Source organism: Sander lucioperca, chromosome 13, assembly GCF_008315115.2.
Source record: "Sander lucioperca isolate FBNREF2018 chromosome 13, SLUC_FBN_1.2, whole genome shotgun sequence".
Taxonomy (NCBI): domain Eukaryota; kingdom Metazoa; phylum Chordata; class Actinopteri; order Perciformes; family Percidae; genus Sander; species Sander lucioperca.
In genome coordinates, this window is record NC_050185.1 from 13,179,798 (window position 1) to 13,207,528 (window position 27,731).

Here is a 27,731-nt window from a genome sequence, read left to right on the forward strand (position 1 = left end):
AGCAATGGCAGATCTGGCTCTTTTATAAGACCTCTATTCGCCGGTGCAACAGTGCACACGGGCCACGGTGGAGCGCCCCATCGGATTGATTAAGGGCAGATGGCTCATGGTCTTGCATCAGCGGGGGGGACCCTACTATACACAGCAGAGAAATTCTGCAACATTGTTTTAGCCTGTGGGGTTCTGGAGCCAGATGACCCGATTCCCAGAGAGCAGTGTCCAGCACAGCCCCAACTGGGGGCTATACGAAGGAGACAGGATATTATTCCTCGCTTTTAAAAGGTATAGTGTTATGTTTGGCAATGATACTCAATACAGGAAACATGACGATGCACAACATTTATTTCTGCCATTGACCGATATATTTCGGCTTGTTTTGGAGGAGTCAGGGTCAAGGTGGTGGTACAGCACGGGGGGCGGAGGACACACGCTCTCCCTCACAGTTCTGACTCATGAAAAAAACACGAGTAAAATAAAAGACACTGCATAAACTCACCCTGAAACCCACCCTGGACCCCCCCCCACCTCAAACCTGGTGCGGATTCCTCCTCTTCTTTTTTCCTACAAACTTATTTTATACGATTTTTGTATTACTGTGTGTTTATTTAAATATACGTAAACCATGTAGGCCTAAGAGATTGCAATATAAGCCTGTATATTACTATGGGGACTATAGCATACATATGTCAAGGATGTATAAATTAAATAAACTTCAGCTGGAGTACGATTTACCACGGCAACACTGTTCACTGCATCAGTGATCTCTTTCCATTCCGCATTATTTCTACAGCCTTAAATACCAGTTTTCAGGCTGACAAAACTACAAACGTTAGTGCAAATGAACCTGAGATATCAGGGTTTCAATCTCCACCTCTGAAAAGTGCCGCTTCTTAGCCGGATTACGTCTCACCATGTCGTAAATTGTAGGGGCGAGGCCTCAGAACCGAGAATATATTGGGGCGTGATATTTATATTACGATCGTTTCCAGCCGCTGCATTTATCAATGTACGACCATTCTTACGCTCTGATTGGTGTGATACGAACGTTTCATGAATCACACGTGAAGCCTGTCGTAAGATGATTTCTGCTCTCATATCTGCGCTGGTTTCTACGTTAGGTTGATAAATGAGGGCCATTAGGAGCAGGGGAAGCGATGTGTTGTGCAGAGGTGTGGTTGTGTTTATTTGTGCTTTGAAAATTACCGCCAGGAAACAATCAGAAAATAAGGTTTTATTCCTCTGATTCCCTGCTTTCTTCTCGCTGACGGCACTCCCTCTCTTCATTTACTCTCTAGCTCGCTCCACCACCGCCTCTCTCTCTCTCTCTCTCTCTCTCTCTCTCTCTCTCTCTCTCTCTCTCTCTCTCTCTCTCTCTCTCTCTCTCTCTCTCTCTGGCGTGTGTGTTAATATTTAATGTTACATTCAATTAAAACAAAATCATTTGTACAATGAATGTTGCAGATGGAAAACATTTAGAGGAAAATTATTAATCAATGCTCAGAATGTAAATTTATTAATTCATGTCTTATCTTGATTTATTCATTTATTTTATATATTAATGGTGATAAGGCATATTCCATATTTACAGTAACTAACAAAAATATCTCTTGACCAGCCATTTCTTGATGGGTTCTTCATTTTGACCATTCTGACTCACTATACTGTATGATCTGATACTGGATAGAGCAGAGTTGTCTGCTCCAAAATTATCCCTCTAAAATGTATATAATGTTGCTCAAAAATATTACTGTTTTTAGCACAGGTTGTCTCTGATCTACAATCCTCTTACACATGTAGAACCTATTTTTTTAACCATAAGCATGGTTTTGAATTAGTTAATGCTTTGCACAGCTGCAAATCCAGTCAGCAAAATGTGTGCTGCAAAGTGATAAGACATTTTTAAATACAATTGCATGAATTACTTTTAGGTCATCTGTTTAGATGATGAAGGGTGTTAAATGTAGTCCACGTTGCAAATGTTGTTCACTTGAGTGCTGCTATCATTACTTGTGCTGCTGGGTTGAAATTGCCCCTTTCAGATTTACTTTGAATGTGTTTGTTGTTGTGGTCTACAGTATATGCATTTGATTCCTCATTCAGACAAAATGTGTGCCATCTTCACTTGTGTCCCCTCGCTGGTGACTGTGTACTTTATTGTGAAATGAAATGGGTGAGGTAAGTGTATTTAACAATGTAATATGCACCTTGAAATGATGCAGATAATCTATTACATGATAATATTAAACAATGGCTGTGGTGTGATGTCTTGCCTGCTATATCTTAGGCCCTATTAGTTGTGAAAAAGTGATTTGGATGAAAAGAGTATGAATACTTACTTGTGCCCTCCTCGGAAACCATGCCCAGCCCTTCTGCCTTGTTCTGCCTCTCAAAGGCATTTAGATCCAGGACACTGCGGAGATCATAAAAAAACATTTTTAGATATGCACTCTCCACTCTTCATATAAATTTACTTTACTATTGAAAAGTTGAAAATTGTGTTTATCGATTAAAAACTGACCTGCATGTCTGCATCAATGCCTGGATACTCAAAAAGAAACCTACGTCCTTCTTATCCTTCAAGTACTCCAGCATTTTCTGACAGAAAAGGGGGGGGGGGGGGGGGGGGAAACCATAAAGGTAACTTCAAATTCAAAATGACAAAATGTTTTCAGAACACATACCCGTTGAACCTCACAGTTTCCACCGTTAAGGATAGAGATACCCAGCTTAAGGGTTGTAGTCACCATTGGTCCAGTCTCACCTACATGAAAAAAATGTTAAACTTGGCAAGGATAAAGTCAAGTGTTGACTGAAGATAGGGAGAAAAACTACCTTTGCAGGCACTGATCATTTGCAGGACCATCTCTGCAGCGCCACGATTATGAAGTCTGGACTGCTGGTACAAGAGCCTTTGTTTCTCCATTTCTTTTTCCTGTGGTGGACACAAACATTATGAGCATTTGGTCCTGTTATATTTCACACAGAGAATTTAAATAGATAGAGTGGACTCTTTCAGGTCAGATATTTAATGAAATATTCAGTTACAGTCTAAAATACACCAGGACTGTGTTGCATCAGCTATTCATAAATCCATTACTAAGTTTGAACGTAAAGTCCTTCCGAAGTTCTTATTACCTACTAGTTTTAAACTAGTGATTTCTTAGCTAGTCTTAGCTAGTAAAGTAATGTGTAAATCAGATGCTAAGAAACATCTATAGCACTGTTTAATCAAGAGCAATGAACTATGTAAACAGGAAGTCACTGTCTCATCACAAGGTAGTTTGTGTGAGGTCAGCAGTATATACTAATAATAATAATAATAATAATAACAAAACTCTTTATTTATATAGCACTTTTCTTAACAATGTTATAAATTGCTTTACCAAAGGAAATAAAACCAGACACGCCAAATAAAATGAGAATAAGGCCAAAGGGCATGAGCACAGAGGAAGATCAAATAAAAGGAATTAAAACTGTATTAATAAAAACATATATTAAACATTTACAAATGCTTTAACAAAGATAAATGTTTTAAGCAGAGATTTAAAAAAGGCTAGAGGCTTAGTGTGTCTGAGTTCAGTAGGCAAAGAGTTCCATAGTGTGGGGGCTCTAATAGCAAAAGCCCCATCACCCTTTGTCACAAACTGTGACCTGGGATTAACCAGCAGGGCTCCATCCACAGATCCTAATGGTCGAGAGGGCACACACCAGGTCAATAAATCAGAGATGTATTTAGGAGCAAGGACGTAAATGTGAAGGTGTCAAACTGACTTCCTAACCATAGCACATGCCTTCAGATGACAGGTGTCCCCGTGAAGCACTATCTGGTGTCCAATCTAATGTATTAAACCTAACAACCTTTTCGAAACTTGTTAAGATGAATCTTTTGTTGAGACTCTTATCTTTGTAAATCCAGTGTACAATTGGTGGGGCAAGCAATGAAACTTAAGTTGTTTTGGTTTTAGAAAAAGTATTGACACTCCACTTAATAAATACATATGTAAGAACTAGGCTAAGTTTGAACTAACGAACAGCTGGTGCAACAGGCTTCAGGTGTTTAAATGTAAAGAAAGGTTGTCCATTCTATCCATTCATATTCTCAATTTCAATTCACATTCACTCTTCTTTCACACAATTCCCTAACTTTTCACTTTATTATGGTCTAATCTACTTACCTTTTTTTCTCAAATGGTCCATAACTGTAGCATCACGCATCTGATCTCATCAATTGGTAAGTTAATTAATTATGTGTATTAACTATTGATGAAATCAATGTTATGTCATGCTTTTTCAATTTATTTTAGATCAAAATATTCTGACACTTATTGCTTAATTTCTTTTATATTCTATGTGCAGTAACATTGTCTTTTAACAAGCATTTGCATTATGGGTTGTTACTGTCTATTTAAAATACCTGTCTGACTCTTGCACACACTCTATCACCCCACTTTATTAGTCATGGAGTTGTTACTCTACTTCTTCACGTTTGCTGGCTGGAGCAAGCGTTAGACTACAGGAAACAGCCCCATTTGCTTTAGCATTTTAGCCATATAGTTTGTCAAAGTGTCTTAACTGCAGCAGCCCTGCAAATAAGAAACGTTGAACAAGAGCTGTAATCCCTCTGTATCAGAGATATTTCTTGGGTATTTCATAGCAGTGTGCCTTTGCTTTGAGAAATGGTTTTGAAATATTCATGCAAAAAAAAACAAAAAAAAAACATTACTTTGGCTCTAAATGATCATTAATCTCTACTTGTGCTAATGCACAATTCTTTAACGTATTGAGCCAACTGGGAATGAAATGCTCTTTTTTAGAAAGAAAATGGCCATCAAATAAATATCTCTGAATTCGGAGGACAAATTGACATTCTTTGTTCAGCCACATCACAAATCAATTTGCAGCATCCCACATTCTGACCCTAAAACACCCCCCTCCCCTCCCTCCCTTCCCACGTCCAACCCCCCTCCCACCCACCCACATATGCCTGGTTATGCTCTACCCACTATGTGTCGTGGAGTTGGACCTCAAAATGAAACCTGATTCTGAACTATGCAGTGTATGATATATGTAACTTTTAAAACTATGAGTATGTGTATGAATATATAGCTTTTAACATTGTTCTACACTGGCTTTCACTGTAGTCTGTCAGTACGCTATGTGAGTGGGGGAAGGGAACATTGATCAGTAGCATTCAGTTAATGAAGACTGGTGTTATGAAGGTGAGAGGGATTACATGGAGCAGTGGGGAAAGAGACAGAAAGACATCGGACAGATATATAAACTGGGAGGAATGACATCACTAGTCAATGAGTTTATGTTAAATCACATTCACAATCATTTTTAATAGAAATTTGAATGGCCTTTAATAACACATCCAATATCATCTCCGGCCGTTTTGTAAAGTCTTTTAGCATGTCTAACTCCCCAGTTTGATATAAGCCCTCATACGTTTTGAAGGCATTTTTGAATTTCTAAATATTTTTTAGTAGTTTAAAGCAACAATACGTGTGGAAAAAGCACGAAAATTGTTTATGGTCAAACAAACCAAAATCTTTTATAATTGTTCAGCTCCAGCTACTTCTAACATTAGAGTCAGCACTGGGTGTCCCAAAGAGTGCAGCGTCAGACTACTAAACCTGTCACATGGAATGTAGAAAAGGTCGGCACAGTGGCAGCTGGTGTTTCCTATTAAGGTAAATCATCAAGAATGAAAAACCCTGTCAGTCCACATCAATTCTATGAGCTGTACAGAGTAAAACTAGAGGAATGGATGGTCGCCTATGGTGTAACAAGAAAACCTTTGAGCTACAATTTTCTTAGACATTGCTTGATTTTCATAACTTTATCCAAAGTGGTTAACACTGTCCATCAAGCTGAGTTGATAACTGATTTTGAAGTGAATTATTATTAGTGTGATGACTGTTATTTTGAGATTATCTTAATTAATATTGTTGAAGTTAAATTAAATTAATTTAATCTAATTAGACCCAATCCAGATTAAAGCACACAAAAGTGTAAACAGGACTAAAAAGTCTTCTAAAAACAGTAAATGGTACATTTCAATAATTACAGTGCTTGTTAAAATTGGATTACAATAACATTTTGTCCCAAATTGTAGTGAGTTTGAAAAGATTAGGGTACATATAGTAAGTGATACAGTAAAAAAACATCTGGATTGGAGCTTTATGTTTCTAAATCAAGCAACTCACAATGAATGAAACAGAACATACTAACAGAGGAGACAGAACACAGACAGAACAGACAGGGGAATTGAGACAAAACAAAGAGAGAGAGAGAGAGAGAGAGAGAGAGAGAGAGAGAGAGAGAGAGAGAGAGAGAGAGAGATGTGCTTGTGAAGTAATGTTCTGATGATGACGTCACTCAATGCGTTGAGAGCTACCGCTCCACTGTGTTCCTTGTCCCTAGCCCCTGGCCGCCCATTACCAGTTCTGACTGTCGCACCTCAAAGGGCATCTCATCCTCAGGACTTTCCTCCATTTCCTCTCCCCCTTCTTCTTCCTCACCAATATGGCAACTCTAAATACATGGAGAGAAAAAGAAAATAATATAAGCGTTTCAAAGTACATTATGCACAAACCTCAACACATAGTCAAAACCCTTTGCAATGACTCACCTTTGCCATAATATCTGCATATGCCATATAAAGATGATCTGTATCAAGTTTACTGAAATGGAGACAGAGAAAACAATTGGTAAACAAGGAATAACATGCAACCATGTGTTGATACCACATTCCTGCATTTTCAGTGTTGTAGCAGCTAGGACCTATCTAACCTCTTTTCTGTCAAAGCGGTACGACTGAAATGCAGAATAAGCTGGTGGAGGGGGTCTGGCTTTGTTTCTCTTTCCTCCTCTTCATCTCCTTCCTCTTGCTCCATTGCTTTCTGGGATGCACAAGGAGAGGAAGGGTAAGTAATGGCCCAGAAAAACCCTTTCAAGATGAAACAGATGTGAGATGTCACTCACAGATAAGTCATCTATCATCCTGTCTTCAAATGAGTAGCCCTCAGAGTGAAGCCAATTGCGTTTGTATCCCTCAAGGAACATGTTTGAAGCTCTGTGCCTGCAATGCAAAAAAAATCAAAGCAAAAAAATCAAAACAAAAAAACTTTCATACATCTGCCGTAGTTATTTTGTGAACACCCCATACTGTATATGTCAGTTCTGACCTTGATGTAGCTTCCTCACCTTGGAATGTTGTATAGTGGTGTCATCCTAAAGCAAGCGACCACAGCCCTGCGTCTCTGCTTGGACAACAGTTTGTGCCACACCATCTTCTTGGATTTAAATGGATGCTCCGTCTGTACCAGAGAAGGTAGACATTGGCAGAGTGGCCAAAATAATAGTATCTATGTATGGTAACTTTTTTTATGTCCAGCAGGTAAAGTCATAGATGTGGAAAAAAAAATAGTTGTTAATTTTTTTCTACGGTTTTCCCTCCAACATATGCACCACATTAGTCTAATATTTTAAACACAGGGGTCCTAACCATATCTTTGAAACCTGTAGTTGAGTAAAGCTTAAGGTTAAGCCTTGTTGATGTTTTCCTCTGATTTGTTCTTTTTTTTTTTTGCTGTCTGGAAAAAAGTGGATTGTTTCTTATCGCATTAATTACTGAGATTTCTAAACAAATTATTAGTTTTTTTCTGTATTGTTAATGTGCTTGTAAAGCAGCAAAACTTTTTTTTAACATCATAGCTTCATATTGTGCTTCTACCAAACTCTAAAATATTGAGCAATTTGCTTATCATTTTCACATACACATAATAGTAGAATGTTTACATCTAATTCAAATAATATGTACGCAACTAGTAAAGTACAACCTTATTTTTGCAAAGCTATTTCCATCTCTGTCAGAGATCCTTTCTCTTACTCATATGTGCTGGAGCGACAGTATGCGTTTACTACAGTTAGCACAGGCATGGTTGAGAATGGCAACTTACCACTTCAAGGTGATAGAGGACAGCAGAAACCTCCTGCACTCTCTTGACAACTTTCAATGGAGCGTCAGCATCTTCCGCCTTCCCTGCCATCTCCTTGTACAGGGCCATCTGCCAGCGCATCGATGGGTTGTCCACCTTTTCAAAACACAGGGATACAGAGCTTTCTGATATGTATTTGTGACTGATTATTTATTAGCACAAATCCGATTCCTTGGAAGTAAATACAACACAATTAGACTAACAGTCCAAGAATTATACCTTGCCCTGAAGATGAAGGTTGTTCTGCAGGAACTCTCTTACTTCTTCATCAGTGTCTCTCTATAAAGTAAACAGTTGTATCAACCATTGTCCCCCTAAGAATGGTTTGGGAGGTAAAACTGTTATGGAATTGTTACTATACTACAGTATTTAACATGATACAAATCAGACAACAGATGTTTACCAGAATCAAGTTCATTCAAAGTCAGAAAAAACTACCAAAGAGTATCGGATCTTGGCCAAGTTGATAAGCTCCTGATCAGCAGGAGAACACATGTTGAGGCCTATGGGGAGCATCTTTTTCAAGGCAGCCACTATAAGTGAAGTCTGCACAGAGTAACGATCTCCACGTTTTTTCTTCTTGGTACGTTCGGTATCTGAGCCTCCACCCTGAGAAAAGGGACAATAACCAAAAAAGCATTCACAGTATCTCATAAAATGCCAGAGGTATGACAAGACAGTTACCACTGCTTTGTATCGAACACTTTTACAGCCTTGATTCAATGCCAGGCCGTCACTTTCATGGATATAAGCCCTCATTAGTAATTAACATGTTTTCCCTATACTGATAGGAATGACTGCAACACCACAAGAGCAAAAATGCAACTTATTCTATGTATATGCTACTGTACATCATACAAAGTAAATATACAATTTAAATTGATTACAAACCTAGGTGATTGTTTTAATACTAATTATTGAACATCATCCTACCTTTTAGTAATGACTAAGCACTATACAGTACTGCAAGCTGCTCATTATACAAGTATGCAAACAGTAGGTCTCTCCATGTAGAAATACCCAGCTGGGGATTCTTATTAAACATGTTACTGTCAACAAGTATGTAAAGAAAAAGTAAGTGCCTACATTTGAATGTCTATTTTCTGTTATTCCCCAAATATAAAAATCATTGTTTCTCTGAGCTCAGACTGGTAAGTAGAGGGTATAGTGAAAATGTGTGGGCAAAGTGGGGATATAGATGTCATGGGAAAGGGAAGCTGAAAGGAATGGGTCTTACAAAAAAGTAAATCAGTGAAATTGCAATTACAAAACAAGCAACAGAAAACTTTCATTCAAGTGACAACCCATTCAGCATTCCATGAACAGGATAAATAGCTAAAACAAACTCATGTTTTTCTCTAATTGTGAATTAAAGTTTGCAACAACAGCAGCCCTTGGTGAAATATTAAAATATTAGATGAAGTTACAGAACAAAACTCTTGAAATTAGAGTTAGACCTATTAGTAGCAGGCTGTTAAAATCACACACCTACTGTAAAACAAACTGTCTATGGGATATGTCCCTGTGCTCCTTAACTCCTGCTCTGTTACTGTGAGGGTTCAGTCCTTCTGTTATCTGCTCTTTCTGGAGTCATCTAAGATGTGCAAATGTGTATAAGAGCATAAAATATATGAAAGCATTTTGTAATATGAATGTTTAGTCTATTAAATGCATGCTCTATGAATAGGTCACAGGGTATTTCTATTTGAGCCATAGAAGTGTAGATAATAGGATCACACAGTAATAGCCACCTCACAGAAAAGTGTAGAGTGCAAATGTTCTGGACAATTTTTGAGAGTCAAATAGGTAAATCTAACTAAATCCAAAGTCGGTTATAATGGTGTTGTTAACAGTGGCTCAAGGGTGTAAACCCTTAGCTTGCCTTGTAAAATGGCTAGATTTTACAGGTAGGTCTGTTAATTTATTAAAATTGAAATCCAGACAATGGAAAAGCGAACAGAAGAGGCCGGTTACGGGCTTTCTCTCAGCAATCTTTTCATTGTAAGTGTTTGTTGGGGTGTCATTGTCAGACATGTAAAATTAAGTCATTCCCAGAGGCCCTACACCCTCCTATCTAAGTTTAATAACAAACACTATCAGCGCCTGTTGTACTAACTAGCCACGGCTTCAATTAAGTGCCAGATGCAAGTGTGTTATAAAGAACTAGTTTAGAGGAAACAGGGTGCAAAGCATTTTGGATAATAATATAGATAATAAGACTGAATTAATGTATTGGTTAGGTTCATGGTCATTTTGAGCACATTTTTAAGAGGGAACCCAACAAATGTTTCAAGAAATCTGCTTCAGTGACGTTAAGCATCAAGTCATGTGTTAGTGTGGATACTAGGGAGTGTAAAGGAAACTAAACCATGATGTGCCATGGCATTTCCAGGGAGGAGAGAAGAAAGAGCACAGAGAAGACTAACATCATCCCCTAGTGGCAGAAAGCTGCATTACAAAAGCTACAGATCAACCATCCTTCAACGAAAAGAAACAAAAGACAAGAAGACTCCAACTCAACTATGATCAGAAAAGAGCAAACTCAGTGACAGGATGATGGCACTGCGCTCTCACTGCCACATTGGGCTTGGTGTAAAGCCCAGTGCCATGAGCCCAACTCTACTGCTGAGTACTTTCATCAAGCGCCTCCAGACTCCCCCCCTCACACACTGGCAGGACTGGGGATGGCCCGCAGAAGGCGCCTGCCCTTTTGTCCAGTGATCCTTTATGAGAATAACGTGTGTTTTTTCCTAGTGCATATTCATTACAGTTTTCCTTATACTTTTGCACCAGTTAAAGTCTAAGTAGATGTACTGTATATAGTTTTGTGTAAGACATGGAGTGATCTAATCTAAGCGTGTGTCGGTACACAAGTGCAGAGGCTTGTACACTGGGGTATAGCAATACTAATGTCAGTGTAAGTGGATCCGAACTCCATCTGTTGCTCCTTAGAAGAGACTTCTGGCTAGGATTTTCATATTCTATTAATATATGTAACTATATATTAATAGCAATGACAAATTCTCAACTGAGTTTTGTTCCACTCTTACAAGACTGCAAAGTATGTATAACTAATCAGATACATGTGCTGTACATGCATGTACAGAAAAGGCATTTGTCACTGGCATTGAATTAGTTGTCTCGGGTCATGTCTCTCTGAATGAGAATGTGCACGTCTTTGTGAGTGTCTTTGCGCACGAGTGAGTAAGTGTACTTGTGTGTTGGTAGATGTGTTAGAGTGTATGTGGATCAGTTGTGCCAGTGTGCTGGAGAGGTTGATGAAAAGCTCCCCCAAAGTGAGGTGCCATGCGGTCAGCACAGCGGTCGTGCAGGAACAAAGTCTAACCTCTGAGTCCCCGCCCTGGAAACCCAGCCGCAACCCAAAAGAAGAGGACAAGGGACAGCCAAAGAGAGAATATTGTTAACACAACTGCTATCGTTCTAAAAATTGTGAATTAAAATCAAACCTCCAAAAGTTGAAGGCTGTGCTATGTTTAATGTTGTTTAAGTGCCTTTCTGCTTTCGATTGATTTGTTGGATTATAGACTGTAATACAATATTTTGAATTTCCTACAGCTATACTATGGGTAATTGTTTAATAAATTACCATTTATACCTGGCTGACAATGCTTGGTAAATTAACAAAATCTTGAAATAAAAATAAAAAACAACGAGGGCACAGAAAAAGAAACACATAACGTTGTTACACAATCGCCTGAATTGAGATTTGACACGATACCAGCCTCACTGCAGCACTGGTTCTGCCTTTCATTAACTCACCTTGCTCATTTTGCTCTTGCTGTCAGCGGTGAGGAATGACATGTTATTGATCTCATTCATCACCACAAAGTTCTGTTCCTCTCGTTTGAAGTTCTACAATAGAGAGAGAAACATACATACATACATACAGTAAAGGATGTGGGCTGCAACAAATGGCTGCATTCAAAGGCCAAATGAACATACTCACATGGGATTTGGACCAGAAAATAAAGACCTCTCCAACCATTCGGAAGAGCTCTTCTGCATCTGGGTCTGGGCACGTCAGCCATCTTGCCCTGTAGCAGAACACATTACTTTAAAGCTTCCCAAAGTCACAACAAGCTTGGCTAATGAACAATAAATGAAAAGACGAGTGCATTATGCAAATTCTGTCAGTACCAGGCCAGATTAACAGTTCAAAACTTAATATGTTGGTAAAAAATAGGTTTGTAATTGCATTGTACCTGTTGTTGTCCACGTAGCGAATAAGTAGAGGATAAAGAGCATACAAGTCTCTGCAGAGGACAGCAAACTCATCACGTATAGTGCCGTCTTCCTCATCCCCCTCTGATTTTCCCTCCATCCGCAAATGATCCTCTTCAGCCACCACCTTTGAAGTGCGTTTCTTCAGCTTCTCCATTGTTGGGATAAAGTGGGACTTGAGCATTTCTGGCTTTGCCCTGCTGACAATGGGCTGTGAAAACACTAAAAGAGAAAACAAATTGTGTCATCACACACAAAACCTCACTCAGGTGTAGACTGTGACTCATTAATAGAGAAGACTTAAGAATTAAAAGAGTTAAAAGGTGCTTACCAGCCATTGAAAGAGTTAAAAAGGGGCTTACCAGCCAACCTCTTCATCCAAGAGGCCTCATCGATACCCAAGTTGTTGACAACAATTTTCATGATGCTGCCCAGCAGCTGATTAAGGTGTTCTGATGTGACATCAGTGCAGATCTGGCCCTCCATCTCAGGGAAGTTCTCAGTTCCTCTCTCCCACCAGCGAGGCAGGTAGTTACACAGCATGGGCAGGGTGATTTCAATCACATGAGGCATCTCAGTATAACGAGCCCCTGACTCTGCCAAGTCCCCAATCTCCTTTAGCAGAGCATCCAGCTCTGGAATGTCTGGACATAATTCCTGGACCTCATTGGGAAGGCCCAAGACTTCACAAGAAAGATAGTGAAAAAAATTAAATTCGGAAACAAGACATTTTCAGACAGAAAACAAATCTGAGGAAAGGGTAATGCACTCACTGGCCCTCTCCCTGGGTGTCTTTGTGGTGTAGACAGAGAAAGCGTTGAATTCATTTAGATGGGGCTCTAAGTAGGCCACTGGCATAGCTGCTGCAAGGTGAGCCAAACACTCTCCAAGAGCTGGCCTCTGTCTGTAAATGTAAAGGAGAGTGCAAAAAGATGCTCCCAAGTACTACTTCTAAATATAGATTTTAATGCATGCAGATATGGAGTTACCTCTCAACATGTGGATTCTTGACAGTACCAAGGGAGTAGATGCTACACATGATGCGATAGCATGACATCTGTAGATCATCCACTTTATGCAAGCAACAGAGACAGGTACAGTAGTTTCAGGATACATTAATAAATAACCATATGTGAAATCAAAAATAGTACTAATGTGAAAACACTCACGCATGACATCATCTCCAAACTGGTGCTGAGCAATGTGATCAAACAGGGAGGTCAGCACTGGGAGCAGGGCAATGGTCGTGTAGTTAATGTTCTGGGACACACCTTTTACTTGCTTTAAAGGAGAGAAGCAGCACATGATCATGGACTCAGAATATTTAAGGTCCTATGTTTAACAGATCATTTGCAACAGTCAGGGATTAATATGTGCAAGACCATTTCAGATATTGTGTATTTCTATTACCTGATTACCCTTGGATACTTTGCCCAGTTTGAGGTTCTCTACCATCTTCTCTATATCATCAGCAGCACTCTCAAAGAATGACCGCAGTCCTGCTTTCACAATCTCAGGCCCTGACTTCATTACTGTCCTAATCAAGCAAATAAAAAAGATTATAATGAAAAACAAAAACATTTATAGCAAGTATTAATCTCAATGGCATTATGCACCTTGTGAGAAATTTCTAAAATACTAAACCTTGCATCCAATGACCGTGCCAGAATGTGAAGACAGTTAACAATTGCTGAAGCGTCCGTTCCTGCACATACAAATACAGTTCTGCTGATATGAGGTCTTTCATACAATTCAGATCACCGCATGCTGTATACACATATAAAACAAGAGCATTTGCACTCGCCCTTACCTGAGTAATGGAAAAATACATTACAGTCACATATGAGAAACACAGAAAAGAGTGAAAAGATTCAGAAAGATTGATGTTGAGAAAGTGACATCTTACCAAAGAGAGAAACTCTGTGCCTCACCAGAGCAGACATTTTACAGAAGATACTATGATGAGAAGAAAAGGACAGAGAAAGAAAGGAAAAAGCAAGAAAAAGGAGACACTGATAAAAGGGGGAAAGTAATATTTGAAAATGTGTGGGTTATACATATGTATATAAAAGAAAGATCACCTTGCAATCATCTCCTTCTCCTTATTGGAAGAATGCCCACCACTACCCAGAACTTTTGCAGGTGTCGACAAGAAGTAGAGGCAGTGGTTTTTGAAATACTGGTTGATTAGAGGCATCAAGATCTGAGCGAGAGAGTTTTCAAAGAGGGTTTTCACACTTAGTCCAGAGATTACACACTTAGTCCAGAGAGGACAATTTGGGTCTTCAAAAGTGTGACCACTCTAGTTTTACACAATAGTCTCACCTTGGCAAAGAATTTGATTTCCTGTTCATGAGGAGACTTTTCCACTCGTCCACTGCTTACCACAGCCTCTGTGAAACACATTGCAAAATATGATAGTATCACAATAACATCGGAAACAAACAACTATGTTGAGTGACACAGAAATGTGTTATTAATTCTATCAGATGTTATAATATATGTTCTTCATTCTTGCCCCACAGTACCAAGATGAGCGATGAACTCCTGGGCAATTTCCATCCATTTCAACAGCTTTTGCAGGAAACCATAAGCAAATCTCTTCTCGATGGATGAGATGTCAGACTCCATATCTTTCAGGCCCCTAAAGTGAAACAGAGTTTAAAGCTTTGTACTTTGTATTTACATTTAATGAAAGATTTCTCCCAACTTCAATACTGGTTCCCTTATAGTTAAATTATCACAATATCTGATCATAAACAAAACCATAAAGTATTACCTAAAACTAAAAATACTTTTCTTGCTGTTTCTGTTTTTCTTTGTTGTTCTGTGAGTATTTTGAAATATAGTACATAAAGTACTTTATAAATAATACATTCATGCATTTTTAAAGCACTTCTATGACATTTTAGCAGATTAAATGAAAATTGATTTTAATAGTATGAAACAAATAGAATTCCCTGCTAACTCTATAAATTGCTCTTCTGCATTATTACCTTGTGACAGCATATCCATTGAGCTGCAGGAACTTGAGCAGCTCATAAGCCTTCTCTCTATCCCGTGCTTTTTCTTTTGCTGTCAGAGTATCATAAGGCACCAGCAGAGGATGTGTTCCACCTCCTAAACAAATGGGGGAACAATCAAAACTTCTGAAGAAAATGGACATGAGCCAAATATTTCATTTTCCATATGTCTAGGTTCCCTCCTCCAAAAAAAACATATCTAACCTTTGCCCTGCAGCTCCAACTTTTTCTTCCGTCCCCAGGTGTTATGGTAATTCTCTGCCAGTTGCTCTGCCATAGACTGTGGACAGATATAAACTATGAATACTGATCAAATGCTATATATGCTATATGATTACAGCACAGAAGGTTCAAACATGTACCTGCAGGTCTCTTGAAAGAGCCATGTGTGTGATATCAATGGGCTGCGGACTGTAGCCATGGCTTGGGTCATAGGTTGCCTAGAACAGAAAGAATTATCATTATATACTGTACAAACAATAACACTGCTGTGACAACATTATTAAGTATTAGTACATTAATAGAACGGCTATATACCTGAGCAGTCTGTGAGATTTTTCGTGATACTGCCTTCTTCTTCTCTGACTCTTCTTCCTCTCTAGCTTTATCTAGGTTCCATTCCCATGCAAGCATGGCTTTGACTGACTCTTTGATTGGCCAACGATAGATCTCTTTGTCCTACCAGAAAAACAAATGTCTGTGTGATCAAAAGCAGGGACAGATGAAGTAAAAGTACAGGGAGATTGAATGCACAGCGTGACCGTGAACCTACCTTCTCTGAGAAGGTTTTGTATGGTCTGAGCATGGGATGAGTTTTTGCATTTTCATCCAGCACCTCGCCATATGACCAGTTATTCTGGATCTGAAACATACATACATAAACAATATGTGTTACAGCTGTCGTTTATGCTTACAAATATAATGGCTTTCTTCTTAAAGTGCTCATATTAAGCTAATTTTCAGGTTCATAATTGTATTTAGAGGTTGTACCAGAATAGGTTTATGTGGTTTAATTTTCAGAAAACACCATATTTTTGTTGTACTGCACATTGCTGCAGCTCCTCTTTTCATCCTGTGTGTTAAGCTCTCTGTTTTAGCTACAGAGTGAGGCATCCCACATCTGTACCATCTTTGTTGGGAGTCGCACATGTGCAGTAAGTACTGCTAGCTTGTCAGTTGCAGAACATGAGGGAGTGCCATGCTAGCAGCTAGGCAAGTATTATAATGTGTGTTACGGAAGTAAAGGCTGGACTACAATTGAGCTGTTTGGAGCAATTTGTGAACAGTGTTTTCTCTGGAAGATGGTAAGTCCCTTTGGGGTGGACTTTGGGCTTTTTCACTTTGTAAAACTATAACGTGCACAAAAAAGATATATAACACAATAAAGGAAAGGGAAAAAGCCAAAAAACATAATATGAGCACTTTAAAGTGTAACTCTCACCAAAATGCAACCTAGGGTCTTTTTGTGAATGTACCCGAGTCAAACTTTCGTTTAAAAGCATATTTAGGACGGAATTGCCACAAGATTCACCGTATTTTCGTTTTTCGGTCAAATGGCCTTTTGAACGGGAGTCCTAGGGGCACTTTTATGCTAGCCTCAAAATAGCTATTTTTAAAACGCTAAGAAGGCTCGACACAACATGAAACTTTGCTCAAAGTATCGCCAGGGGCTCTACACCTTAACGAAAGCATTGACAACATTGTTTGTGTACCCAGAGTTTACTAAAAAGAAAGGTTTTGAGCAACTCATGTTAGCAGTTGTTGTTTACACTATCCGCCATTTTCCCAGTCAAAAATAGGCGATCTCCGAATGCGAATGAACGGACTCTATAGGAGGAAATGTCATTCCTATATGAGGCTCCTTTTTCAACTACAAGGCCAACATTGTGTTTCACTAACGACAAAACAACGAATTATCCGTGCATTTATATGAAACTAAGCTTTTGGAGCTTTCCATCTTTACTCTCCTCCCTCGACTATTTTGGACTGGCTCGATAGACAGCGACCGGAAGAACAACAGCTACAGTGAGTTGCTCAAAACCTTTCTTTTTAGTAAACTCTGTGTACACAAACAGTGTTGTCAATGCTTTCGTTAAGGTGTAGAGACCCTGGTCATACTTCGAGCAAAGTTTCATGTTGTGTCGAGCCTTCTTAGTGTTTTAAAAATAGCTATTTTGAGGCTAGCATAAAAGTGCCCCTAGCACTCCCATTCAAAAGGCCATTTGACCAAAAAACAAAATACGGTAAATCTTAAAAGTGGCAATTCCATCCTAAATATGCTTTTAAACGAAAGTTTGACTCTGGTACATTCCCAAAAAGACCCTAGGTTGCATTTTGGCGAGAGTTACACTTTAAGTTAAGCACATAATGTATAGCTGTTCTAATTAAACTATCCCAACATGTTGCTCCTGAATTAGCTGAGGAATAGTATTAAATTATCGTGAATGATTGCAGTGAGTGAAAACAAGTTCTACCTTTTCAAAGGCCCATCTATCATGTGTATATTCAGCATATTTGTTGATGAGGGGATCCAGTCTCTCAGGGATAATAGTGCTGTGGTTGGAGAAATAATCCGTGCATTTAGCTTTAATTATTTTACAGAGAGATACTTTATGCCTTGAAAGGCATAATGACAAAACTCATCTTACTTTGTGGTCTCTACTGGTTTAGGATCAAAGTTTCCCTCTGCATCTACTGATGCTTTTTTCTCTGTTTTGGAGGAGTAGCTGGCATCTACATAGTCGGGAGGAATGGCTCCAGCAATGGCGCAGATGCATGGCATTGAAATTTTGAAAATCTCAGCATCAAATTTCTGAAATCACAATAACAATGTATTACAATATGCCCATATACCATCCAATATACTAATAATTATAATATTGCAGGAGCTTCACCTTGTGTGCTAACGATTCAAAGATCCCCCAAAACAGTTTGCGGGTCAGATGCAGCTCCTCTTCTGAAGCGACTCCAAAGTTGGCCCAACCATTAGGGAGGCAATAATATTTCCAACAACGCTCATAGTGATTGGTCAAAAGCTGCATGATGCATATAAAATGAAAGTGAAAAATAAATACTAGAAGAGCATGTGTTTTAATAATTTTAAATGTTTAAAGGTCCTCATACCTTCAGTGGCATTTTGGCATACTCATTGAGAATGGGCACATCAAACACCAGCCGTCTTAGCAGGTGCTGAAGCATGGATGGGCGTAGATGTCTGAAAGAAAGATGAACAAAGATAAGTTCAACTATAAACCTGGCTATATTAAATTACATTAGAAAAACATGTTTGCCATGAGGTTAAACTCACTTGCACAAAGCCATGAGGCACTCTTCAATGATGTCTCTTTGGGCCTTTGTGAAGGCTCGTCCACGAGACAGCCGGTAGATTGTGTGCAACATTGAGTCAATCATTATGGCTCGGTGGTCACTGCCAGCAAAGAGCGGGGCACACTTGGTGATTAGTGGTAACACAGCAGAACACAGGTAGCGGTTCAAAGCGAGGGCCATCTCTGTGGTGCTGAAAGCAACCTGTTGAACAGAAATTCTAGCAGTGAATTAAGTCCAACAGTATGTTTTTAATCCTGCTCTGCACTCCTCCCCAAGGACCATACACAACTGTATGTTTGTAAATTGTTTGAGTCATACCGTGTCCAGAGAGGCAGCAGCCCTCATGTCAGGCAGAAAGCCCACCTCCAGCACATGGAGCAGGAAATCCTGGTTGTCAATACCATACACTCTATCCAGAAACAGAACCATGGGAGCCTTGTGATCTGGCACAAAACTAGCTGACATCTTTGGTTCTATGATGCTGTTGTCTAAGCATGACACAAAGAAAACATTTTGGAAAAATCATTAACAATATTCAAGTTGGACAGAAGTGATCTGATGGCAGTGGACACTTTCAATACTAATTAAAGCCACTTAACTTAATTCATTCTATATGTTTTCCCAAGTATTTACCTTTTCCAAATGAAGGAATCTGAACAGAAAGGCTGATGACTCCCACCAGATCTTCAATAGGGACCAGAGACCTCAGGATGGCCCTGATTCTCAGAGCCTCACCCTTACCAGCCTGGATCAACTGTAGAGACAAAAGCTTGGTTTTTCAATAAAGACATTTTCAAATAGATTCTTATATCTGTATCTTTCTTTTTTCTCAACCTGTTTGATAAGTCTGGTATGCTAGCTACTAAACAGCTTACGTGCATCTCTGGAGCACAGCGTCCAAGCAAGTCAATAAGGGCAGAGTAGAAGGACATAATGGCATTTCCCAGATGCACCCTGTTCTCCTCGTGCTGCTCCTCTCCCCCAAACCTACCAGAAAAAATAAAGTGGGTCTATATCTTTCTGCTACAGCAACACAGAGGAGATAACGCACACTTTGGCACCTCATTAAATACCATTAGAAGATCTTCAAACCAAAGCTAAGAGCTCTTACATGGGAAAGCGTCTGTCTTTCTTAACACTAGGGCCATCCCTTGCAGGGTCCTCTGATATTTTGATGGCCTCCTCGATTGCAGCCAGCAGACCATTACCCCCCTCACCTCTAAGGGCTGGACCAAAGCACTCAGGCCTGCGAATGAGGAGACGTACCACCACATTGGCATTCTCTTCTACGCTCTCTCCTACAGAAGGGAAAAAACAAAGCATTATCTAATAATAAGGGAGAAAACACATTATGGGCATTATAATTAAATATTGCATTGTGTAGCAAATAAAAAATCTGACCATTGACAAATACAGCAAAACGAAGAAAGTCAAGGTATTTCTCTCCACCACAAGGATTCCAGCCAATGTCTGGGTAGCCTTTAGACAGTAGCATTGGACAGCTCTGAAGTCCACATCCAGCTAAATATTTCACCACCTGGAAAGATAAGTGTAATTCCATGATAAATAATTTTGCACAATGCTTGTTTTGTACGTATCGATTATATTTTACCATTTCGAGGTCCTGCTCTTGGAGAGCCAATGCCAGCTCATTGTTGTCAATACAAGAGGCTGCAGCTACGTCCAAGGGGGTGGAGCCCCGCATTCCTAAAGAACAGCACATAATGCCCAGCTTAATCACTGTTCACAAATCCACAATAAATCATTAAGAATAATGCTGGAACTCAACAAAGAAAATCACCAAGACCGATGCCACTGTTTTGGAGAAGGTAGCTGAGGTGGTCAAACATAGAGCGCTGATTTTGACGACTGATGCGACAGAAATAGCAGAGAAAACGGCAGCAGTTTGTTACCACTCGAGGGAATCGGATCTCCTATTGGAAGGGAGCATGTTACAAATGTAAAGTTAAGTAGCATTACATTGATTTAATTGTCTATTTCTGTCTATTACTTGGTGGTAATATAAAGCAAGGTCTATATGTATACTGTATTAAGCAAAACTAGAATGCAGTTGAGTGGAATAAAAAAACATACCTTTGAGTCCCCACCGCCAAGTACATTAACCATGACCTCCATGACAGTTTCATGCATCCCCAGAGCTCGCATCAAGTTGGGGTGCTGATAGAAAACTTTGTTACTCATGATGTTCCTAAGGAAGATAAAAATTAAGTTGGCGTATAGTTTCTGTCACATTGTCAATTATCCAAGAATTTACTTTAAGGCAAGATATTAGATTTATTGTCCCAGAGAGACATTTGTTAGGTCAGATATTTAGAATAAAATAAAATTAACCCAATGCTTTGAATCATAAGCCTCTCTTCTTCTGGACCCATCTGGACAATAAGCAATGAGCGGATCTGGCCCAAGCACTCCAACAGGTCCATGGTGTCGTTAATTGACACTGCGTTGATGGTGTAGGCCTTGGGAAGGGCACGCATGAGCTCACCCAGCCCATCATACTGTCTGTGAAGGAGGCTGAACATCATACGCACTAGCTCAGGGTTCTGGATAAATGACTCCTGGGCCCAGTGGATCATAGTATGTGAAATCAGCTCCTGCAATGTGCCTGGTAAAGTACAAAGAGTAAAAGAGATATTTTACTGAATTATATCCAGCTCTGTGTCATGGCAGTGTGGGCAGTGTTTAACTTCCCTCCCTGGCAACCAGTGCCTCAGATCTCAGCGGACCTCCACTGCTCCGCTCCATGCACTTGCACCACAGAGGGAAGCCAAACACTGTTCAACTAAACACACAGCCCATACAAAGATGAAACAGAGCTGCTTTTCTCCAGGCAAATATTCATACACACTACAGCTGTCAAAATGAATGTGATATTAACGAATTAATGCAAATTCCTATTAACGGCACTAATATTTTTGATGTGCGTTCTGTGATTTGGGCATCGGGCCGCTGCGTAGTATTGGAGATCTGGAAGCGATGCAGCACCGCTACACTCACCGGAGACTAATCACAGTTACCTCGCGGTCACAGCACATTATTTTGACCCCCAGTGTGAACGTCGGAACTTGAAAAATATCCCTTTTAAAGTACATTTAGAACAGATAAAAAATGTGCGATTCATTTGCGCTTAATCGCGAGTTAACTATGGACAATCATGCAATTAATAGCGATAAAATATTTTAATCGATTGACAGCCCTAATACAAACAAAAGATAGTTTTATTTCAGTTGTACATGACATGCAAAAGATGAATGGCTCACTTGGTTTTTTATCTTCCTGTGGCTCAGGCTCCACCTCTACCTTCTTCTCGCGAACTTTTTTCACCTTTTCCAACAAACGGACCAGTCGTCCCCGGAGAGAGTTATCCACTTCTTCCTCTTGTTCTTCTTCTTCAATATGAACACCTAAGAGTGAAGTCTTAAATTAGATACTGTAACTTAAATTTGAATCTGCTATCTGCAGTGTTTATTTCAAATGCTGATTGATACTGTAGATGAAGACTGACCACAGTGAGCCAGCAGAACATTATGAAAAGTCAGCAGAGATTCGCGGACTTCATCAGGAACAGGGCACTCTTCATCCTCAGCACAGTTCTTAAAGTTCATGAGCATGTTGACCTACACAACAGCAAGAAAGGAAGTATGCTCATTCTAATTTTATTTTTCAAAAGCCAAAAATGGTTCATCTTAAGAAGTGATGTGTTATTTAAGGAGTTTCTTTGGTAGGATATAGTGGACACGCTTACTCTTCTGTGAATGTTTCCCAAGTGAGCACTTTTTTAAACCAGCTGTACTGAAAAGTTCTCATTTTGTTATTATGTCATCTACATTTGCCCAGTATTCTACAAGAATAAATTAAAATACACATGAACAAAGAAAGTAGTGCACAAATGCAGGGTAAATTCCCACTAGCTTTTTTAAACCATGTTTCTAGGATGGAGATAAATTAAACAATCAACAAATGCACTCTACTCCCTTTGTGTGCATTTGTGTGGGTGTACCTGCTCCTGTGGTGGGGAGCGAAATTCACGGGTCTTGCGAGCAGTCTCAGCTGCACTCATGGTGAAGGCCAGCATAAGTTCATTGTAGCGCTGCCTCTGGTTGGACTGTATCTGGCTCACAAACTGGTCTGAAAAGGCAGTGATGGCCTCCACTCTGTGACGTAGTTCACAGTCACAGAAATACTGCAGTAGAGTACACATCTAAAGAACAAAAGTAAAGTGAATCACTAATACTATACTACTAACAGTATCACTGTATGGACTGGATGTTCTAAAAAGACATACCTGCAATTTGACAGACTCTGGTAGCTTCATCTGGAAGAGTCCTTGTTCTAGATGTTCTTCTTTATTCTCCTCTCTAATCTCTTTCTCTGTTTCCTCGGCTCCTTTCTCACCATTTAATTGCTCTGTCTGATCCACCATTTCTTCATGTGGCATGATGGATTCTGTCTCTAATTCTTCTTCTTCCTCCATTTCTTCCTCTTCCTCTTCACCCAAGCCACCATCCTCAAATTCCTCTTCTTCTTCCCCCATGGCTTCGTGCTCCTCTTCCTTCACCGCTCCTACTTTTAGGGGTGCTTTTTGTTCCTTCTCTTCCTTCAAATTGGCATTCTCCTCAGCAGGCTCCTCTGCTTTCTTGCCACTGAAGACTGTGGGCTCAAGCATCTTTAGGATGTGTGTGACATCTTCATCATCAAACACACCCATGATGAGGAGGGTACTGATGAGCTTCAAGATTGGAACAAAATGAAACTCAACACTACCTCCCACAGGATCTCTCATGGCTTGACCTCCATCTTGCACAGCCTCAGTAAGCATGTTCAGGGCCTTGGTCTTTAGCACCTGGAAATACAAGCAAATTTATGAGTATAACTGACTCAAGAGTTCCTTAAAATGCAAAACCTGTTCAACCTTACCTGTAAGGGTATGACTGGACTCAGTGTGTAGATGTCTGGATCTGTTCCAACAAACCCAATGGAGGAGAAATGGAGTTTGGGACGCAGACATGTAGTGAGGCCAACCCCAGGTAAGGCATGAGATTTGTCAGAGTACAGAGTGATACTGCGTGTTTCGTCTGTCATTGGAACTATAAATTCCTTGTTGGTTCCCAGCCGGTTCCTCTTAGCAGACTCCAGGTGCATGCTGATAAGCAGGTCATAGAAGCCGCTCCTCATTGGTCCAGGTAGGTAGGTGTTCTCTATGGCGTAGAAAAGCTGGGACTCATCCACATGGCTGCACAGAGCGTGAGCCACACGGTTGTTTCCCAAAGCACACACTAAGCCATACAGCTTCAGAGTATGATAGTGGAACTTCAGCAAGTCCATACGTTCAGACAGCTCAAGGATGTCAATACACCTAGAGGATACAAAAGGGTTAATTTTACCTAAAAAAAAGAAAGCAATACATTTTTGTAACTCCTAACAATGCAACAGATACATGCTGAGTGATGTAGCTCTGACCTGTTCTCCTCTGGGATATGGAGGGCCATCATGGTGAGTGGCTCCTGACACTGCACAATCCAGCCCAGTCTCTCACTAACACGTCCTGTATCTGGAGCCAGGAAGTGGTTGGGCATGCGGCTCCAGATGACTGGGGTTAACATCTGGACATCCAGTCTAGGAGGGCACTGGGGTACAGGGTTCTTGCGTTCACTCCGGAACATGGCGGCTGAGATTGGCATAATGTTCTAAAAAGACAAGTAAAGGAAAACAAATGATATATTAGAGAGGACAGTTACATAACAAAGTTGGTAATTGTAATTTGGTTATTTTTGTGACTGACCTTGAGCTTGCCTAGTTCGAACTGAATCATATTCTGACTGGAAGGAAGGACAAAGACAGCTGGGAACAGTTTTGTGTTGGGCTCCACCTGCAAAAAGGTTAACATAGTTGCATTAAATGACCAAGACTATAAATAAGGAACTGTGTGAATACCAGAATGAAGCTTATCTGACCTGGTAAAATGTGTTGATCTCTTTTCCATTAGCAGTAAAAGTCATGAGTCCTGTGTCCAAATCAATAAGACAGCCAATCACAAAATCCTCTTGACTGACTCGGGTCTGCTGGGAGTTGCTGAACTCTCCTCCCCATACCATGTAGCAGTTACTGCGTTTTACACTGAGGAAGACAGACAAAAATCAGAAACGGTGCATTTTTGTCATTTTCAAAGAAAACACACACTTTTTTGGTTTCTGTCTAGAGAAGAGTAACATACCTGTCATGAATGTTTCCTTTATCATCACCTACAGTGACTGTTACATTTCTCACTTTGCTGATGTCAAAATGTGGGTCATACTGGTGATAGTCAGGCGTGATCCAGCCCACCCACACGCCACCGGGCTCCTGCCCCGCAAACACTCGCACAGAATAATAGTACTGGTAAAGGAATGAGGTGAATGGGAAATTAACATCAGTACAGTTTCAGGTAAAGATGATTTAACACAAATGTTAAAGTCATTACAGTACTGACAGACAAGTTCAATTTGAAAAATACTGTAATAAAGGTAACATTGTTTATATTGTATGTTATTTATTGCGTCTACAGTTAACAGTATAAGCAAAAATGAGCAAATGGGCATGGATTTGATATGGCTATGAATATGATATGATAACCATATACAATAAATAAAAGCTATAGTCATACTGTTGTAGTGTTGAGGATGATGTCTACGTCATCCCTGTCATCTGGCACCACATCTTCCACTAAGCGGGGAATGTTGATAACAGGTGGTGGAGTTACTAATGCAGCCTTCTTAGCCTTGAAAAGGAATCTGTAAATAACAGCAGCAATTACTCCCTATATATGAAAATGTACACACAGTATCCCAGCCTTCTTCCCCATACACCCCATCTCAAGTCACTACATGAATCTATACGAACCCTTTCTTCTTGCTTTTCTCAGTTGATGCATCCTTCTCATTTTCTCCGTTTTTGATGGCAGGGATCTCTTTAGGAACAGAGGGTTCTTTCTTTTCCTCTTCCTGCTCTTTGCGAGTTGCTGACTTCTTGAGTATTTCAAAGTCAGAGTCTGGGTCCACCTCTAGCACCTCATCCTCAGGGATTGTCAGGGCACGAGTAAGAAGGGTGGTCCCTGCTGGGACTTTGAAGGTCTCATGAAACTCAACTGGCATGCTGAGTCTGAAGAATAGCAGATCTGTGTTGGCGTTCTGAGATCCAAATGTTTTGTGTGTCACTTTGAGACAAGGGGCACTTTCCACTGTCCCATCAACACGGGAAACCTAGAGCATAAATGAAAGGGGGCCAGGTGGTGATCTAGAAAATACTAACTTATTCATAATGGGAACAAAGAAATATCTCATCAAAACACTGCAGCAAGTAATGCACACATACCTCAATGTGATGATGATCAGTAGGCACATTGATAAACTGGGGAAGGCTTTTGCTGAACCACATGGTAATGTCTCTTTTCATGTTGATAGCAAAGGGTTCAAATCCCTCCTGCAGGCCACAGATGGTAAAATAACGAAGACTGCTGACATTTTGACCCAAGTTGATCCTGCCGACCTGGGACAGGCCCAGACAGCACACAGGTATAAAGCCTAGGGATGTTTGATACATACATGATCAGCATCAGAAACACAAATCCACAAGTGCTGATATCCAATGTCTCTACCTGAGAACTTAATTTGCTATTAGTTGTTACTGTACTTACCCTCTCCTATCTCGATATCCTTAAAAGCCATCTCAGAGCCTGAGTCGCTGATCAACATTTCTCCGTTGAGTGTAAACATGATGTTCATCTCTGTGAGGTCAATCATACACCCCACCACATCACCAGATAGCCACTGACGACCAAATGGCTCATTTCCTACATGCCAACGTTGGGCCTGAATAGGAAATGTTAGAGTTAAGTATTACAGAGGCTTTGAAATCCTTTAGAAGCATGTATACTAGGTCTCTCTCCTACCTTGAAGCCATTGAAGACATATGCCAACTCATCTGCACCAAGTTCAGTGTCTGCACGAACACTGGGCCTGGCCCAGCCCACTCTCATTTCCCCAACTGTCACAGCCTCAAACTCAAAGTACCACTTTCCTTGTGTGACAGCATAAGATTTCTCTGCTCTGAACACTCTGATCTTATCACCAGCTGCTGGTCCATGCCCGCCTAAATTAAACACAAACACAGTAATGAACACTTAATAGAAATTGTAGTTGTAATGAAACGCCTGTATCTTTAATGATGAATCTTGTAGGACTAAATTAAAAAAATAAACAAATATTCCTGCCATCCTGCTTGTAGATAGCAGTGCAACCTTACTGCTCTCCTGGTCAGGTGGTTCTATGTTGTAACCATATCCGATGAGAGTGCGAACAGCTGCGCAAACTGTTTCTCTGTTGGTCTTTTTAGTCTTTTCATCCAGTAGGTTGTAAGGAACCAGACGGGGATTGCGCTTGTTCATTATATCCTATTAAAAAAAACAATGAAAATGCGCACATGAAAATGTAATAGAATAAATAAAAGAACTTTCATGTAGCATGTACAAGTGCTGGAAAAACAAATGGTGGTACCTGCCCAATACTGTATGTCCAGCCCTGGCGAACCCGGTCTCTTGCCCACACATTGTGTCCGTTTTCTGCCAGTCTCTCCACTAGAGTGTTCTGATTAGGAGTTAACTTGACATGGTTGAGGTCCAGAGGGGCTGGCTTATATCCGCTACTCTGCATGTAACTAACGAACAATGTTTTGTGATCAGAATGGGTCAGAGAAAGCCTTTATAAGGCTATTAACAGTATACATGATAAAAGAGAAACAATGTCACAAATTGAATCAAAATAAATGAATGCCAATGCAGCTTACGTTTTGGGGAGTTTGGTCTTTTTCAGATTCTCCTCGGCTTTCTCATCGCCCATTCCTACATGACAGCCTAGTGCCAGCAGAGTCCTTTGAAATTAATCACATAAGGCGTTAGGAATACAAGAAGACGAAAGCACAGTGCTGTTAATTAAGTGAGGGCGCTGACTTACTTGAGTGTCTCTCCTGACATTGCTAAATTGTAGTTCTTCTCTGGTTCAGGCAGACTCTGGAAATCTACCAGGCAGGGGTGCAGCTTCTTGTTGTCATCACGGAACTTGACATTGATTTTAAAAAGTAA

At 40.1% G+C, this 27,731-nt stretch overlaps 1 protein-coding gene across 10 annotated transcripts in view; it reads right to left on the reverse strand.

Annotated features, from left to right (window-relative positions):
- ryr1a (ryanodine receptor 1a (skeletal)) overlaps nucleotides 1–27,731 on the reverse strand; it is a 53,470-nt gene that overhangs the window by 15,166 nt on the left and 10,573 nt on the right. For 4 of the 10 annotated variants that reach the window (XM_031319961.2, XM_035990885.1, XM_035990883.1 and 1 more), the window contains exons 23-85: nucleotides 27,604–27,707; nucleotides 27,437–27,520; nucleotides 27,148–27,307; nucleotides 26,897–27,044; nucleotides 26,544–26,743; nucleotides 26,289–26,463; nucleotides 25,967–26,175; nucleotides 25,496–25,854; nucleotides 25,260–25,386; nucleotides 24,831–24,991; nucleotides 24,571–24,733; nucleotides 24,399–24,485; nucleotides 24,077–24,303; nucleotides 23,534–23,972; nucleotides 22,902–23,459; nucleotides 22,617–22,817; nucleotides 22,122–22,233; nucleotides 21,877–22,020; nucleotides 20,948–21,221; nucleotides 20,690–20,804; nucleotides 20,397–20,529; nucleotides 20,208–20,302; nucleotides 19,997–20,132; nucleotides 19,707–19,893; nucleotides 19,471–19,582; nucleotides 19,229–19,349; nucleotides 18,914–19,083; nucleotides 18,576–18,796; nucleotides 18,392–18,482; nucleotides 18,163–18,303; nucleotides 17,917–18,080; nucleotides 17,743–17,821; nucleotides 16,041–16,130; nucleotides 15,806–15,946; nucleotides 15,631–15,708; nucleotides 15,473–15,548; nucleotides 15,242–15,365; nucleotides 14,774–14,889; nucleotides 14,571–14,638; nucleotides 14,327–14,448; nucleotides 14,152–14,201; nucleotides 13,890–13,950; nucleotides 13,656–13,782; nucleotides 13,415–13,526; nucleotides 13,235–13,316; nucleotides 13,019–13,149; nucleotides 12,608–12,928; nucleotides 12,227–12,467; nucleotides 11,971–12,058; nucleotides 11,784–11,876; nucleotides 11,350–11,364; nucleotides 8,442–8,612; nucleotides 8,223–8,282; nucleotides 7,965–8,099; nucleotides 7,210–7,322; nucleotides 6,988–7,084; nucleotides 6,796–6,905; nucleotides 6,635–6,686; nucleotides 6,445–6,537; nucleotides 2,833–2,932; nucleotides 2,682–2,761; nucleotides 2,519–2,595; nucleotides 2,337–2,410 (exon numbers count right to left, since the gene is read on the reverse strand). In XM_031319961.2, the coding sequence (XP_031175821.1) occupies nucleotides 2,337–2,410; nucleotides 2,519–2,595; nucleotides 2,682–2,761; nucleotides 2,833–2,932; nucleotides 6,445–6,537; nucleotides 6,635–6,686; nucleotides 6,796–6,905; nucleotides 6,988–7,084; nucleotides 7,210–7,322; nucleotides 7,965–8,099; nucleotides 8,223–8,282; nucleotides 8,442–8,612; nucleotides 11,350–11,364; nucleotides 11,784–11,876; nucleotides 11,971–12,058; nucleotides 12,227–12,467; nucleotides 12,608–12,928; nucleotides 13,019–13,149; nucleotides 13,235–13,316; nucleotides 13,415–13,526; nucleotides 13,656–13,782; nucleotides 13,890–13,950; nucleotides 14,152–14,201; nucleotides 14,327–14,448; nucleotides 14,571–14,638; nucleotides 14,774–14,889; nucleotides 15,242–15,365; nucleotides 15,473–15,548; nucleotides 15,631–15,708; nucleotides 15,806–15,946; nucleotides 16,041–16,130; nucleotides 17,743–17,821; nucleotides 17,917–18,080; nucleotides 18,163–18,303; nucleotides 18,392–18,482; nucleotides 18,576–18,796; nucleotides 18,914–19,083; nucleotides 19,229–19,349; nucleotides 19,471–19,582; nucleotides 19,707–19,893; nucleotides 19,997–20,132; nucleotides 20,208–20,302; nucleotides 20,397–20,529; nucleotides 20,690–20,804; nucleotides 20,948–21,221; nucleotides 21,877–22,020; nucleotides 22,122–22,233; nucleotides 22,617–22,817; nucleotides 22,902–23,459; nucleotides 23,534–23,972; nucleotides 24,077–24,303; nucleotides 24,399–24,485; nucleotides 24,571–24,733; nucleotides 24,831–24,991; nucleotides 25,260–25,386; nucleotides 25,496–25,854; nucleotides 25,967–26,175; nucleotides 26,289–26,463; nucleotides 26,544–26,743; nucleotides 26,897–27,044; nucleotides 27,148–27,307; nucleotides 27,437–27,520; nucleotides 27,604–27,707 (8,995 nt within the window). The remainder of the gene's footprint in view (nucleotides 1–2,336; nucleotides 2,411–2,518; nucleotides 2,596–2,681; nucleotides 2,762–2,832; nucleotides 2,933–6,444; nucleotides 6,538–6,634; nucleotides 6,687–6,795; nucleotides 6,906–6,987; nucleotides 7,085–7,209; nucleotides 7,323–7,964; nucleotides 8,100–8,222; nucleotides 8,283–8,441; nucleotides 8,613–11,349; nucleotides 11,365–11,783; nucleotides 11,877–11,970; nucleotides 12,059–12,226; nucleotides 12,468–12,607; nucleotides 12,929–13,018; nucleotides 13,150–13,234; nucleotides 13,317–13,414; nucleotides 13,527–13,655; nucleotides 13,783–13,889; nucleotides 13,951–14,151; nucleotides 14,202–14,326; nucleotides 14,449–14,570; nucleotides 14,639–14,773; nucleotides 14,890–15,241; nucleotides 15,366–15,472; nucleotides 15,549–15,630; nucleotides 15,709–15,805; nucleotides 15,947–16,040; nucleotides 16,131–17,742; nucleotides 17,822–17,916; nucleotides 18,081–18,162; nucleotides 18,304–18,391; nucleotides 18,483–18,575; nucleotides 18,797–18,913; nucleotides 19,084–19,228; nucleotides 19,350–19,470; nucleotides 19,583–19,706; nucleotides 19,894–19,996; nucleotides 20,133–20,207; nucleotides 20,303–20,396; nucleotides 20,530–20,689; nucleotides 20,805–20,947; nucleotides 21,222–21,876; nucleotides 22,021–22,121; nucleotides 22,234–22,616; nucleotides 22,818–22,901; nucleotides 23,460–23,533; nucleotides 23,973–24,076; nucleotides 24,304–24,398; nucleotides 24,486–24,570; nucleotides 24,734–24,830; nucleotides 24,992–25,259; nucleotides 25,387–25,495; nucleotides 25,855–25,966; nucleotides 26,176–26,288; nucleotides 26,464–26,543; nucleotides 26,744–26,896; nucleotides 27,045–27,147; nucleotides 27,308–27,436; nucleotides 27,521–27,603; nucleotides 27,708–27,731) is intronic. The other 6 variants (XM_031319964.2, XM_035990886.1, XM_035990888.1 and 3 more) reach the window with 3 other exon arrangements.